The sequence below is a fragment of the Pinus tabuliformis genome, chromosome 4_2 (assembly GCF_031772625.1).
Source record: "Pinus tabuliformis cultivar Carrire ecotype Pingquan chromosome 4_2, CPIR1, whole genome shotgun sequence".
Taxonomy (NCBI): Eukaryota; Viridiplantae; Streptophyta; class Pinopsida; order Pinales; family Pinaceae; genus Pinus; species Pinus tabuliformis.
The window spans coordinates 17,030,237-17,043,198 of NC_142304.1; the positions used below are offsets into that span (position 1 = coordinate 17,030,237).

At 39.0% G+C, this 12,962-nt stretch overlaps 1 protein-coding gene across 5 annotated transcripts in view; it reads right to left on the reverse strand.

Annotated features, from left to right (window-relative positions):
• Window positions 1-1,897: 1,897 nt before the first annotated feature.
• Window positions 1,898-12,962, reverse strand: part of LOC149168145 (ubiquinone biosynthesis protein (Protein of unknown function, DUF547)) — a 46,119-nt gene continuing 35,054 nt past the window's right edge. For all 5 annotated transcript variants that reach the window (XM_089428135.1, XM_089428134.1, XM_089428138.1 and 2 more), the window contains exon 13: window positions 1,898-2,973. In XM_089428135.1, coding sequence (XP_089284261.1) covers window positions 2,659-2,973 — 315 coding nt within the window. In that variant the 3' untranslated portion in view covers window positions 1,898-2,658. The remainder of the gene's footprint in view (window positions 2,974-12,962) is intronic.

Here is a 12,962-nt window from a genome sequence, read left to right on the forward strand (position 1 = left end):
TAGCTCCTATTTTGTAGTGCAAATCCTCCTATTCTCTTGCACACTTGTGGTCTCCTATTTCTTAGGACAGAAGCTCGTAAATCTGCGAACAATCTTCCTAAATCCTTGCACACTTGTGAGCTCGTATTTCTTAGGACACGAGCTTCAAATATGCGCTCTCCACAACCAAAGATGATCTTACAAACTCGTGAACTGTCTTGTCTCACAACCTTGTGTACAAAACTTATGATTTCCTATGCCTTCGTCCTCCACTTTATAGACCCAATTCAAACATGGAAGGAGGCCCAGTTTTATTTTAGAAGTCGAATTTTGATTGAGAGCTAACTAAGAGTTCTTCTCATCCTTACTCCAATCAACATTGGAGTTCTTAACTCGTTCTCTCTCCAATCAACACTGGAGACTAACTCGCCCTAACTGAACATGTAACTGCCACCTCGTTCTGTAATCAAATTGATGAAGACTCCACTTAACTTAAGCTCCAACTCTACGCATGCCAACTTGATTATTCCAGTGAACTGGAAATAAATTCATCCTAACTGAAGTCTAATTATGAGCTCGCACTTATACTAAGAGAAGGGCAAATCAAGGCCTTCACTGGCTAAGGCACAAGCCAAAAGACCTTTACTCGCTACATTTTCAACAGTGGTAGACACCAAATGGAAATTTGATAATGTTCATTCAGTTTGATGGCTTGCTCAAATCTCATGTAAAAACTTTCTTTGAAAATATAGTTCTTCATCCAGAGAAAGCATAGGAGAAGTTTACAGAGCACTTTCTCAAGAAAACAGTCGCCTCTCATTACTTCTCTGAGGATTTTCATCTTGCTTCATCTAGACTCTTATCAATTTCGACAACCCAATCCACACTACCAGCAGAACGTCCTTAGGTCAGTGCTGGAGATATTGTTTGCCAATGACTCCCAGAATAGGTATGGCTATTTTATTTTTAATAGGATTTCTAAGACAACTAAAAATGATAACATTTTATATGTAATTCGGAAGTCAATACCAAGCTTGTGATACTCCCTAGCTTGCATACTGCAGAATAGGTTTAAATTATCTCTTGAAATTAAGTAGCACCTCAGCCAGCTTTATAATGTTTTGCTTTTAAATAATATTCACTTTCACAGTGAAAAAATACATTGCAGTGTGCCATAAAATCCATGTAACACCCATGCAAATAGCTGTATCTTGCGATAATGAAATCATAAATACTACTGTAAACATCAATAGCAATAGACTTATGCTATGTAAGAACAAGGTCATCTAAAAATAATTTATCAATCTGCCATGCTTGATGCATCTGGAATAGCTATCAAGATATTTTCCTAAATTTTCAAATGAATAAACGTGGAATCCATGTCTAGACACAAGCATCAATACATGTTGGAAGATGGTGAAACTTTCAAATCATTTATGCAAAGTGGTGAATATGGGGATTGAGATGATGCTCGCCATTTTGAGAGAGACATTACCCATACAAGTACATCCACTGACCGTTCTTAGATGCTAATCCCATTAAGGACGACTGAAACCAATTACAGGAAAAATGAGTTCTGTTGGGAAGGCAAGTATGGGGTTTGGCATGAACTCTTAGGAGTTTGTCAATGGCAGTGATCATCCATCTACAACATCAATTTTCTCATTCTACTTTCCATCATTCTGTTCAAAATTTTCAACCTCCAACATTAATCTTTGAAGGGTATTAAGCTTTTTTGAATCCCAAAAGCTACCTAGTAGCAAGACTCTGGACACTTAATTTCCCCGAAGATCAATCTCCTCTTTCCACAATGTTCCATTTTAAAGGAAGCCTTTCCCCTTGCAAAAATCTCTCCGAACATTTCGCATAGTGAAAGTTGAATACATTTGTTGTTACAAGTAACTTCAATGCTCCACACTTATAATATCAAAAGTTATTATAGTCCTATTAGAGGGTATTTTTTATAGTTTCAATTCGCTTTTTCTTACATTTGAGAAGCAAGCACATGACAGCTGTGTCTTGCACAGTAATGGATATGAGGATATCCTACATTACTAACATTTCAATCAGATCCATTTTCAGAATCATAGATCCTTTGCTTCATAGTAACTTCTGGAAAACCAGAAGGCCCCCGGAGACTGATTTTATTGTGTATATACACAAACGTAGTTGTACGTTTCTCACAGATTGACATGTACAACACCGTTTTGATAGCATGTACAACACCACAGAGTTCCCATCTAGGAACAGGATCTCCAAAAGAATTACGTTACAGAGAATATGAAAGACATCCATCAACATGGATTACAAACAAACAGAATTTATACAAACGGCTACAGCTACATCTGGAGTTGATACATACAGATAGCCAAGAACAGGCACCAAAAGAGCCTATCATGCCTTTGCTCAGATACCAAGAAGAAAGAAAACCGTCCCAATCTATTCATCCCTGCTTCTCTGCATCACACTGTCACTGCGAACTTGGCAGTGGATCACCACAAATGGAAACTTGTGATCAAGATTTATCACATCCTGTCCTGTCCATAGCCTCCTTGTTTTAAATTGCTAGTTCAAAGATCTCCACTTTTTTCGTGATTGTTTCTTCAACGGATTAATGCAGAGAAGAAAGTTGAACAGTGGAACACTATCCAAACAACAGAACTTCGCTCAAACCATATCTCAGTTCTTATTTTCAGGCAAGAATAAGTAGCGAAACCTTAAATCAAATGGTGTTATGGCATAACTCCGAGAGCCAAGGAACCGTTGTCTTCTCTGCGTAAAGCAATTTTGCACCACAGCTGCCTGGGATGGAGCAAGAAACTGACATATCCAATCTACTAGCTCATTCTCCTCAATCACTCCCTTTGCAAAACAGTGAAGCAGCTTTGGCACAAGTAATTTCCCTTTGCTGCTTATACCAACAGATGCACAAACATAATCATGCAATGCATGGTGCAGATCTTCATGTACTTTCTCAGCTGTAAATATTCGCACCTGTATACAAGATGGAAAGTTTATGAGACAGTAAAATGGCAAAAATAAAACGTTTCCTCTGATATTAAAATAAATAAAAACTATAATAATTAAAATTTAATAGAATAAAATAAAATAAACTCTAGAAAAACTGAAAATGAACGAATTCTGAAATGCTGAAAGGTATATTAGTCCAGATTCCATAATCTTCTTGCAATTTCTAATCATGCCAACAACAATAATTGAGCTTGTTACCTTAAATTCAGTAAAGTTTTAGCTAAATTATCAGCAAGAGTGGCACACTCGAACACATTGATTTGCTATCAGCGTTTATTTTCAATGAAACAATTATGTCATGCTAAACCAACAAGATATAGCTGAAGAGCAAGAATTTAAAAACATCTTGGCATAGTTGTTAGATAATAAGCTGATGCACAACTTGTATAGCAGTAAACGTCAGCTTGCAACACATCCAAATAAAACAACTAAACTAAATACCAGCAGCTGGTTTTCAATGCATTTATGCAATTAAGATAGAGCCAGGAACTTCTGAAGACCACTTGATGAAAATCCATCAGAAGCATCACTGTTGACAGTAGAGTGCATATTCCCAACTTCCCCTATTTTATTGTTTTCTTTATGAAAATATCCTGTTTTTCCAACTTCTGCAGGAATTTTGATTCTATCCCCAAGTGTATACTCGTTGATTTCTTATGCTAGTAGCCCGCCCTTGTGATGGTCATGCAAGCACTTCCCATGTCCTTGCTGGGCTACATCCCCTGGATTGAGCACCTCCTCCTTGTAGAGATATTGGCACCACCAAGGTCTACATAAAAGTACATATATACCAATCATTTTACAGCCTGCCACCTCAGTGTTCTACCTTAAGCTGATACCATCCACAATGTCCATTTCGGTTTCACACATCAATGGAATACTACTGACATCCTGTTCAAACACCTGTAACATAGCCTACAATCTTCAAAAATGAAACATGCCCAATTAAACTAATACAGATATGCCAATTCCCAAAGTATCACAATACCACACTGTGAAATGATTGTTCATTTGTATGCCTATCAATCAAAGACATGGCAAAAAGAAACCACCAATGAACACTCTGAAGTCTAGAATTTTGTTCCACTAACCCTATTTTGTCTACCTTCTTTGACTCTGTTCCTGACTCCTAGGTCAACCCCTACAATGAAATCTGGAATTTTGTTCCACTAACCCTATTTTGTCTATCTTCTTTGACTCTGTTCCCGACACCTAGGTCAACCCCTACAATGAAATACTTTGATCATTATGCACTATATTTGTTTCACCATTAACTGACAATCTCGAGACAAACTGAATAAGCAATTTATGGATGGCAACAACTATAGACGTGTCACAAACATCAAATGGTTTGCAATACCAATTTATTAGATGGATATCAATGCTTGTAAGCTGTTATCAACATTAAAACTGAAAGGTTTTCTTAAGAAATAATAAAATAACTTGTCATCAACATAAAACTGAAATGATTAGTCAATAAAAAATAAAGAACTTGTGCATAAGTTTAAACCATACCAATCATTTCTCTCTGTGAGAGAGTGTACTCTCCTCTACCAGAGTCGACTTGCAACATATATAGAGTGTTCCAATTTTTCCCGACTAGGCTAAGTGAAGATATAACAAATAGAACACAAAGAAGCATCAATATATTCATGAAACCTTTTATCTCAGTTAGGTAAATTACAAATTATGGATATATGTGACCTTTGATAAATTAAACACCAGAATTTATAGATTTCCCAATCACATGAAACTCCTTCCTTTTGTGGCACCTAGGATGGACCAAAATTTTCTGAATCCATCCATCAAAATGCCAAAAGAAGCTTCAAGAGAGCGAGATTTTTCGAAACCTCTAAAAAAATCTCTAATGAGCTAGCCGATAATCCAAGTGATGATGAGTTTCAAATGAGAGAGATACTCTCTTATTTATACAAGACTAATGAGTTCGAATTCCTAAAGAGTAAGCCCCTAAAGTGTCAAATGAGGCAACAAAACCCTTTTATTACAAGCCAACCAAGATAGCTTTAACATTAATTATTATTTTATTTCTCCTTTAGCCCATGTCATTAATGCGAAGTGCTCTCCAATGCTAGCGTTGAGGCCTTATGTGCTGAGGATGAGGGTGAGGGCCTCAAAAGTGATGAATAAGAGGGGGATGCCCTCCAAATGCTGCAAAACATCTCCAAACCCCAATTTGGGCTTTGTGGGCTCCAAATGGGTCTCATGGGTCTCCAAATGGCTCAAGATCAAGTCGATGCTCCATCAATGAGGGCTAGAAGATGACACATGCCCTCCCATGTCTCCCCGGGAAAGACAAAACCTCCTCTAGGCCCTGGATCAGTTGCTAAGTGCCAAGTGTAATGTGTAGTCGGTTGGGCAACGTGGTCCAAGTGCATCATCATCTTTGTATAACTGGGGCACAAACAAGCAATGTGGTGGTGTTGAAGAAGCTCATGGTGTGTCAATCAATGCTCTGCATGGCTGGAGGCCCATAGCTCTCAATGCTCACCCTACAAGTGTCATTATGACCCTTGGGAAGGCTTGGATCCTGTATAGGGAGGCCAAGTCCAAGATGAAACCCCATCTGCAATCCTATATAAGATCCAATGCATCTCCTCACCTTCTAATACAATAATTCATTACTGCAAGTGAGAAAGTAAGCTCAATAATCAAGGGAAGAAGTGGACATTTCATAGTGGCATGCCCTTCCAAATGCGCCTTTAGACATGCCCAAATGTTTCCTTCCTTGGCAAGAGAGGTTAATAAATGACCATATTAGGTGATTTCAACCTCTAAGGGAGTGACAGGTCCATGGTACACCCATCAAATGGCAGGTGTCATATGAAATAGTGATGGAACAGATTAGGGGCAACAGGGGAAGCTCCAAGCCACATGCCATGGTACAAGGGTAGCTATGATGAGGGAGGCCCACACCTTGAGTGTATGAATGTAGGAGAGAGCAAACGTGGTACATGAGTTGCCCCGGCCTTTGTTTTTCCACCCTTCTTCATATGACTTTTTCCTTTTATTGATTTTTCTTCATTTTACTGCTTGACGCTGAAGGAGATGAGAGCATGACGTGTAAGATAAAGTTGTGATTACCCCCTTAAGGTGGGGTAGTTCATTGCCCACTAGGGGTTGGGACAATCATGGTTTCATTGATGATGCAAGGGGCACTCATAGGGGCCCTAGGAACCGGGTTGATGGCCATAATGATGGGGGCAGAGCTCATGTTTGACTTTTGCCCACATGCTAAATTTTATTGTCCTAGCCATCTTTTGCATTATGTGGTTACATTTCTTCTTGTATGTGGCCATATTATGCTTTTTTCTTTTTAGCTACATCAACCTCTGGGGCATCGTTCCATGCCCGACCCAATGTGTGGACAAGGGAAGGAGGAGGCTAACACATTGTGGACCCAAATGGGGAGAATGTGAAAAGGGCTTATAATGAGCGGAGGAAAGTTAGATATGTGGTATCGAGAAGCAGGACCACGCAACCAAATTCAAGGTTTCCCATGTAGTGTCACTCCTAAAGCTAATGGCCCATAAAGGAGATCCCATGGGACTAGGATACAAGATTAACCCCCAAAGTTGAGGCAAGGAAACAAGAGTACAACCAAAGCCCTTTCTTTTTGCTGAAACCCCCCACTAATCCATGCCCAAGTGTGCACAAGAAAAGCAAGCATAAACACCCAATTACATAATGAAAATATTTCATACCTTCAAGGTTGGATGGCCCACCTTCAAACATACTATCATGACAAGTGAGCGAGAGCACACGATAGCTGGCTCAAGTGGCGCATAATAGTAGCACATCGAGCTATCAGGTGGCTGCAAGGGGATGATGGTTGTCGGTTGAAGACAAATCTAGGGAAAAAAATTCCCCTATAGGGGTCACCCACAGGTGGTGGGTAATAGTTCCCACAAGTGACATGTTGAGCTCATATCGAGTATATTGTTGTAGAGGCTTCGAGCCTTGTTGTTGACCGGACTTGTGCCCTCAAAGATTCTAGGGTTTAGCTTGGGTACCATCGTCAAAATGAGGGGAAGTACATAGGGGTTTTCCCCTGGCTTTGTAACCTGGAAAAATAAAAGGGGAAAAAAAGAGCATAAAAAAGTAGGAAGACAAACTTATGCAACATAAAGCTAAAACACTTGTTGGGAAACCAAAATAATAAAGGACAAAATACTTCCTAGGAAACCAGTATCCAATAATATAGCTAAAACATTCATTGAACATGCTAACCCAAAAATATAATGAGGATGTTAGCAACTTACCAGTACCAACCCAAGTGAATGTTACAAGTACTAGCTTGAAGCGGAAAAGATTAATGAATAGATAATGCCTAGCTCCATTGTTAGATATGTTCAATCATGTAGCTTGTGAAGGTATTTTGAAAAAGAGGGAATCAATTCTACCAATTATAGTAAGAAATACCAATAGATTACAAAAGGTAAATACACCATCCAAAACACTATTCTTCAAATTGTATAAGTGCAAAATCTAGATTAGAATAATTTGTCAATCGAGTCTAGCCCTGGTTGTTGTGAGGAGTATTGTCCTCCCCACGCAATTGCAATTCTCACAAGTGGCATGTTGATCTCTTTAATGAGTATATTGTTGTAACAAACTTGAGCCCTATGTTGACAAAGCCCAAATCTTCTACAAAATCCAGTTCACGTAGGGCACCATCCTTGGAACGAGTGAAAGTGCCCAGCATGTTTCCCCAGGATGTGTATTTCATGAAAAACGAATATGAATTAGAATAAAAGAAACCAAAATGATGTATGTGAGCTATGAAGAGAAAATCGAGAGTAAGAACCCTATCCACTTGATTCTATTACGGTCTCGAGAATGAGGGGGCTCAGCGGTTGGTCCTTAGCCGCCCAACCCCCTCTTCCATACTACCCCTTGCCACTCTAGTTCGACAGTGCCTCCACGGTTGTTGTTGATACCTGTTGCCTAATGTCGCCTTCAATGGGGAGTCGCTCTGTGTTTTCTTGTTGCTATCTCTTGGTGTGGTGGTTAGTTATTAGGGTTTCGTGGCTACAATGAACTTATGCTTATGTTCGTTCAGATGCATGTGGGGAGTTAAGGAAGTGAGTTCATGACGACTCTCATGCCACTGTAGACACTGGTTCGTGCCTCTTTCATGTTGAGGTTTGCAAATGCCGCTTCTCATTCGTCGTCGTTTCCTCTGGTGTCGTCAACCGCTTGGGGTTTGTCATGGGTTTTGGTGGAGCCTTTGCCTGATTTTTTTATGAAGGCCTGCTCTGGGCATGTTTTTTGGGGCTAGCTAGGCAACCTATTCCCAACATTTTGGCTAGTTATTTGGCCAGCATTTCGTTTTGTTGGGGTTTCTGGGTTGTATATTTTGCACCCTTTGGGCTTTTGTTTTCTAGTTATTTTTGTTGCACCCATTGGGGATTCTTGGCGAGCATGCTTGCCCTGCTTACTTGCTTGGCCTTTTGGCCTTTTTTATGAATAGGCGTGAGGCGGTAATTCTTGTATGCATTCAGCATATGAAAAATGTAACTTTGTTCCTCCTTCAGATGAATAAAATTACGGGTTTCTTTTCTTAAGAAAAAAAATTAGGAACCAAAATAGGAAAAGAAAGTTAAGCAGAAAACTTTATCAGATTCTATAACAGAACATAAATAAGGCATGCAGTGAAGAAGGTATGCAAAAGAATAGGTGGGTTTCAAGAAGGCCTTTGAAATAGTCCTTAGCAAAAATTATATGTAACAAATTCACCAAATTAGAGGTTTCCTTGAGACATGTAAAAGCACAAATGATATAACAACTGGCTATCTGATACAACTGAAACTAAAATAGGCATGACCATTGCCTATTATCACAAAACTTTCTTGTAAATCGAAAAGTTGAACTTCGAAAATTTAAAATAGGCAAGTAAAGAAGTATACAAAATAGGGTAATAATCAAACAATAGCTAAAACTTCTAAAAACTTTAAACGGGCAAGAGAAGTACACAAAATAGGGTAACAATTGGACATGATTAAAACTTTAAAAAAAAAAAACTAGGCAAGTACATACACAAAATAGGGTAACAATTGGACATGGTTAAAACTTTAAAATAATGGAAAGTTTGGCATGCATAAAAGATTTAAAATCCTTGAACTAAAGGCAATAGGTTTCACATACTACATACCTTAGTTTACGTCATATGAGACTAACTAATCCTATAAGAATATTACCTCGCCATAGGTAGAAGTTTGAAAGTTGAGTATCTTTGTTTGGCAGCAACGTTACTCTTATAGAGCGGCACATTCACTCTTTGTGTTTCCTTGAAGGATCAGGCTGCAAATAGGATCATCCTTGGGAAAGGGTTTTCAGGGTCACTTCTCACCTATCCATTGACATATACTTTACAAGTGAACCCTACACAACCTAGACTCTTCCCATCGGTGAAAGTCTATAAAGAGCAGGGAGACTTAGCTGTGGTGACAGTGGACTAAGCCTCCACCGTTGCCTTTAGCCTAGCGATTGCCCTCTTAGGAACTCCTTTAGGTCCCCTGCTGGTTTGAGTGGTAACACTCAACACTTACAGGTACATTTGAGGATGAGAATATTTGAGTAATCAACAATGGAGCATCAAGACATATGACAAGTGAGCACAAACAACTAAAGACCTTATCAAGAGGAAAACCTTCCTACTATGTTGGACTTGGTGATAAGAAGAGTTATCTTATAAGAGGAATTGGATCAATTTCACTAGCGCAGAGGAAGCATCCATCTCAATAACATTTTGTTCGTATGAGGTTTGCAAAAGAACTTACTATATCTCATGTCTAGAATATATGGGAGATAGAATCACTTTTATAGATGGAAAAGTTGTGGTATTGGTTAAAAGTCTAGCATTGAAAATGCAAAGATCATTGGGATTCGTGAAGGAAGGCTCTACAGATTGCTAACCCCTCTCTCTCAAGCTTTGGTTCATATTGAAGTAAGTCCATGTGAACTTTGGCATAGACGGTTTGGACACTTTCACTACAAAATCTTACCAACTCTAAATTCAATGGTAAATGGCATCCCTGAACTCAAGGAGGATCATGAAGGAGTATGAAAGGGATGTGCATTGGGTAAAAGTGTTAAGAGACAATTTGGAAGCAATGCTTCAAGGTCAAACCAAATTTTGGATCTTATTCACTCTGATGTTTGTGGTCCTGTGTCTACAAAGTCTCTTGGAGGTCATCTATACTATGTAACATTCATTGATGACCACTCAAGGAAAACTTGGATCTATTTGTTGAAGTCTATGGATGAAGTATTCGACAGATTTCAAGAATTGAAAGTTGAAGTAGAAAACCTTACAGAAAGGAGGATAAAGGTACTAATATTTGACAATGGAGGAGAATACACATCAAAGGAACTCATAGCTTTCTGTAAGGAGGCTGGGATTAAGAGGGAGCTGATAGTCCCATATAATCCTGAACAAAATGGAGTTGTTGAACAAAAGAATCGATCAATTGAGGAAAGTGTTAGAGCCATGTTACATGATCAAGACTTGCCTAAATTATGAGGGGCGAAGCAACGAAAACTGTTGTGTATGTTCGAAATCGAAGTCCTCGTAGATCACTAGACAACATGTCTCCTGAGGAAGCATTCACTGGGAAGAAACCAAGTGTATACCATCTCTAAATATTTGTTGTCCTGTCTATACTCACATTTCGAAAGATAAGAGAAAGAAGTTGGATCCTACAAGCATGACGGGAATATTTTGTTGGTTATAGTAACAGTTTAAAGGCATATAGGATCTACATAAAGGAAAGACACCAAATAGAAGTAAGCCGAGATGTGATCTTTGATGAAAGTATTGCATTCAAGAAATCAAAGGACCTCCCGATTGACTTTGTTGATGAAGAACTTCCAATATTTGAAGAAGAATGCACAATGATGAAGAAAATTTAAATTGTGAAGAAGTAGGTCCCAACGAACCTGTGCAACAAGTCATCATCCCCGAGAGTAGAAAGAGACCTAATTTGTTAAATTCTACTCTTCTAGATGTGAAAGGACATGGAGAAGCCAAGGGTACATTTAGGGAAAGTAAGAAACCTAAAAGATATTCGGGGTATGTAGCCTATATGATAGTTAATCGAAGCAGAACCATCCACCTTTGAAGAAGCTATCAAACATCAAGAATGGAAAGATGCCATGAATGAAGAATATCAATCAATAATGAAGAATGGAGTTTGGGAGATCGTTCCTAGGCCTGAAGACAAATCTGTGGTAACTTCCAAGTGGCTCTACAAGATTAAACATGTAGCTGATGGAAGTATTGATAAATATAAGGCAAGATTTGTGGCTAGGGGTTTCTCCCAACAGGAAGGCATCGATTATGAAAAGACATTTGCACCTACAACAAGGTATACAACTATACATTCGTTGGTCTCTTTGGCAGCATCGATGGGATGGAACATCCATCAAATGGATGTCAAGACAACATTCCTGAATGGTACTATTGATGAAGAAGTCTATATAGAACAACCCTTGGGATTTGAAGTAAAAGATAGAGAGACGTGTGTCTACAGGTTAAAGAAGGCACTTTATGGCCTTAAGCAAACACCAAGGGCTTCGTATACAAGGATGGATACATAACTTGAAATATTGGACTTCTCGAAGAGTTCTTTTGATTTGAATCTCTATATCAAGGTGGTGAAGGAAGAGCCTGTAATCATTCTTCTTATGTGGATGATCTTCTCATGACAGGTGTGGAAGGTCTTATTCAAGAGTGTAAAAACCAATTGGCAGCAGAATTCAATATAATGGATCTAGGGCTAATGCACTATTATTTGGGGTTGGAACTTTGGCAAGGACCTAATAAGATATATCTAGGTCAAGGAAAATATGTGATCGAAATGCTGAAAAGGTTTGACATGATGGATTGCAAACCTATGACAACCCCTATGATCACAAATTTGAAGAGGCTAAGAAGTTCCGATTCAAGCCATGTGGATCCGACAAGGTATAGACAATTGGTTGTCTCACTGATGTATTTGGTAAATACTCGACCAGACATTCGTTTTGCAATGAATATTCTCAGTCAGTTCCAGGTAGAGCCCAATCATGATCATTGGATAGCAGCCAAGCGTACACTGAGATATCTACAAGGAACAATCCACCATTACTTGAAGTATGATAAAAAGAATGATGTTCACTTGATTGGATATATAGATTCTGACTTGGGAGGCAATGAGATGGATGGAAGAAGCACTACTGGAGGATGTTTTAGTTTGGGATCCTCCATGATATCCTAGATGAGCAAAAAGCAAGAATCAATTGCTTTGAGTAGTGTTGAGGTTGAATACATTGCAGCGTATGAAGTAAGCAGAGAAGTTATCTGGTTGAGGAAGTTGTTGTCTGACTTGTTTGAAGGACCGATGGACCCTACGGTGATACATTATGACAACACCAGCAATATAAGGTTGTTTGAAGACCTAGTGTTAAAGACAAAGAACATAAATAACAAGTATCACTATATACGAAAGCTAGTGGAAGATGGCGTGATGCAGCTACAACATATCTCCACTGATGAACAGGTAGCTGACATGTTGACAAAATCTCTTCCTAATGAAGCTTGTGAATTTGAGAGACAAGCTTGGATTGGTTGATATATCCTCCCTAGTTGAGAGGGAGAGATAGACACATCATTCTTGTCTTCACTTTGTGAAGAAAGAATGGAGGATTGGGTAAGCATCTGGTTTTCGGTACTTTTTGAGGATGAGGTAGGGCATCCAAGATGTAAGAGTAGTCGAAGAGGAAATTCCTTGAGGATGTGTTATTTCAAGATAAGAATTGTCCTAAAACGCCATACCCTGTGAACACCTGAGTGGGGTATGTGCCTTGAGAGACAATGATGATGGTGTATATCAGTCATTGGTCTTGCCAGGATTGTGCTCTGATCTTGTGGAGAGATAGAGTTGTTAGTCAAG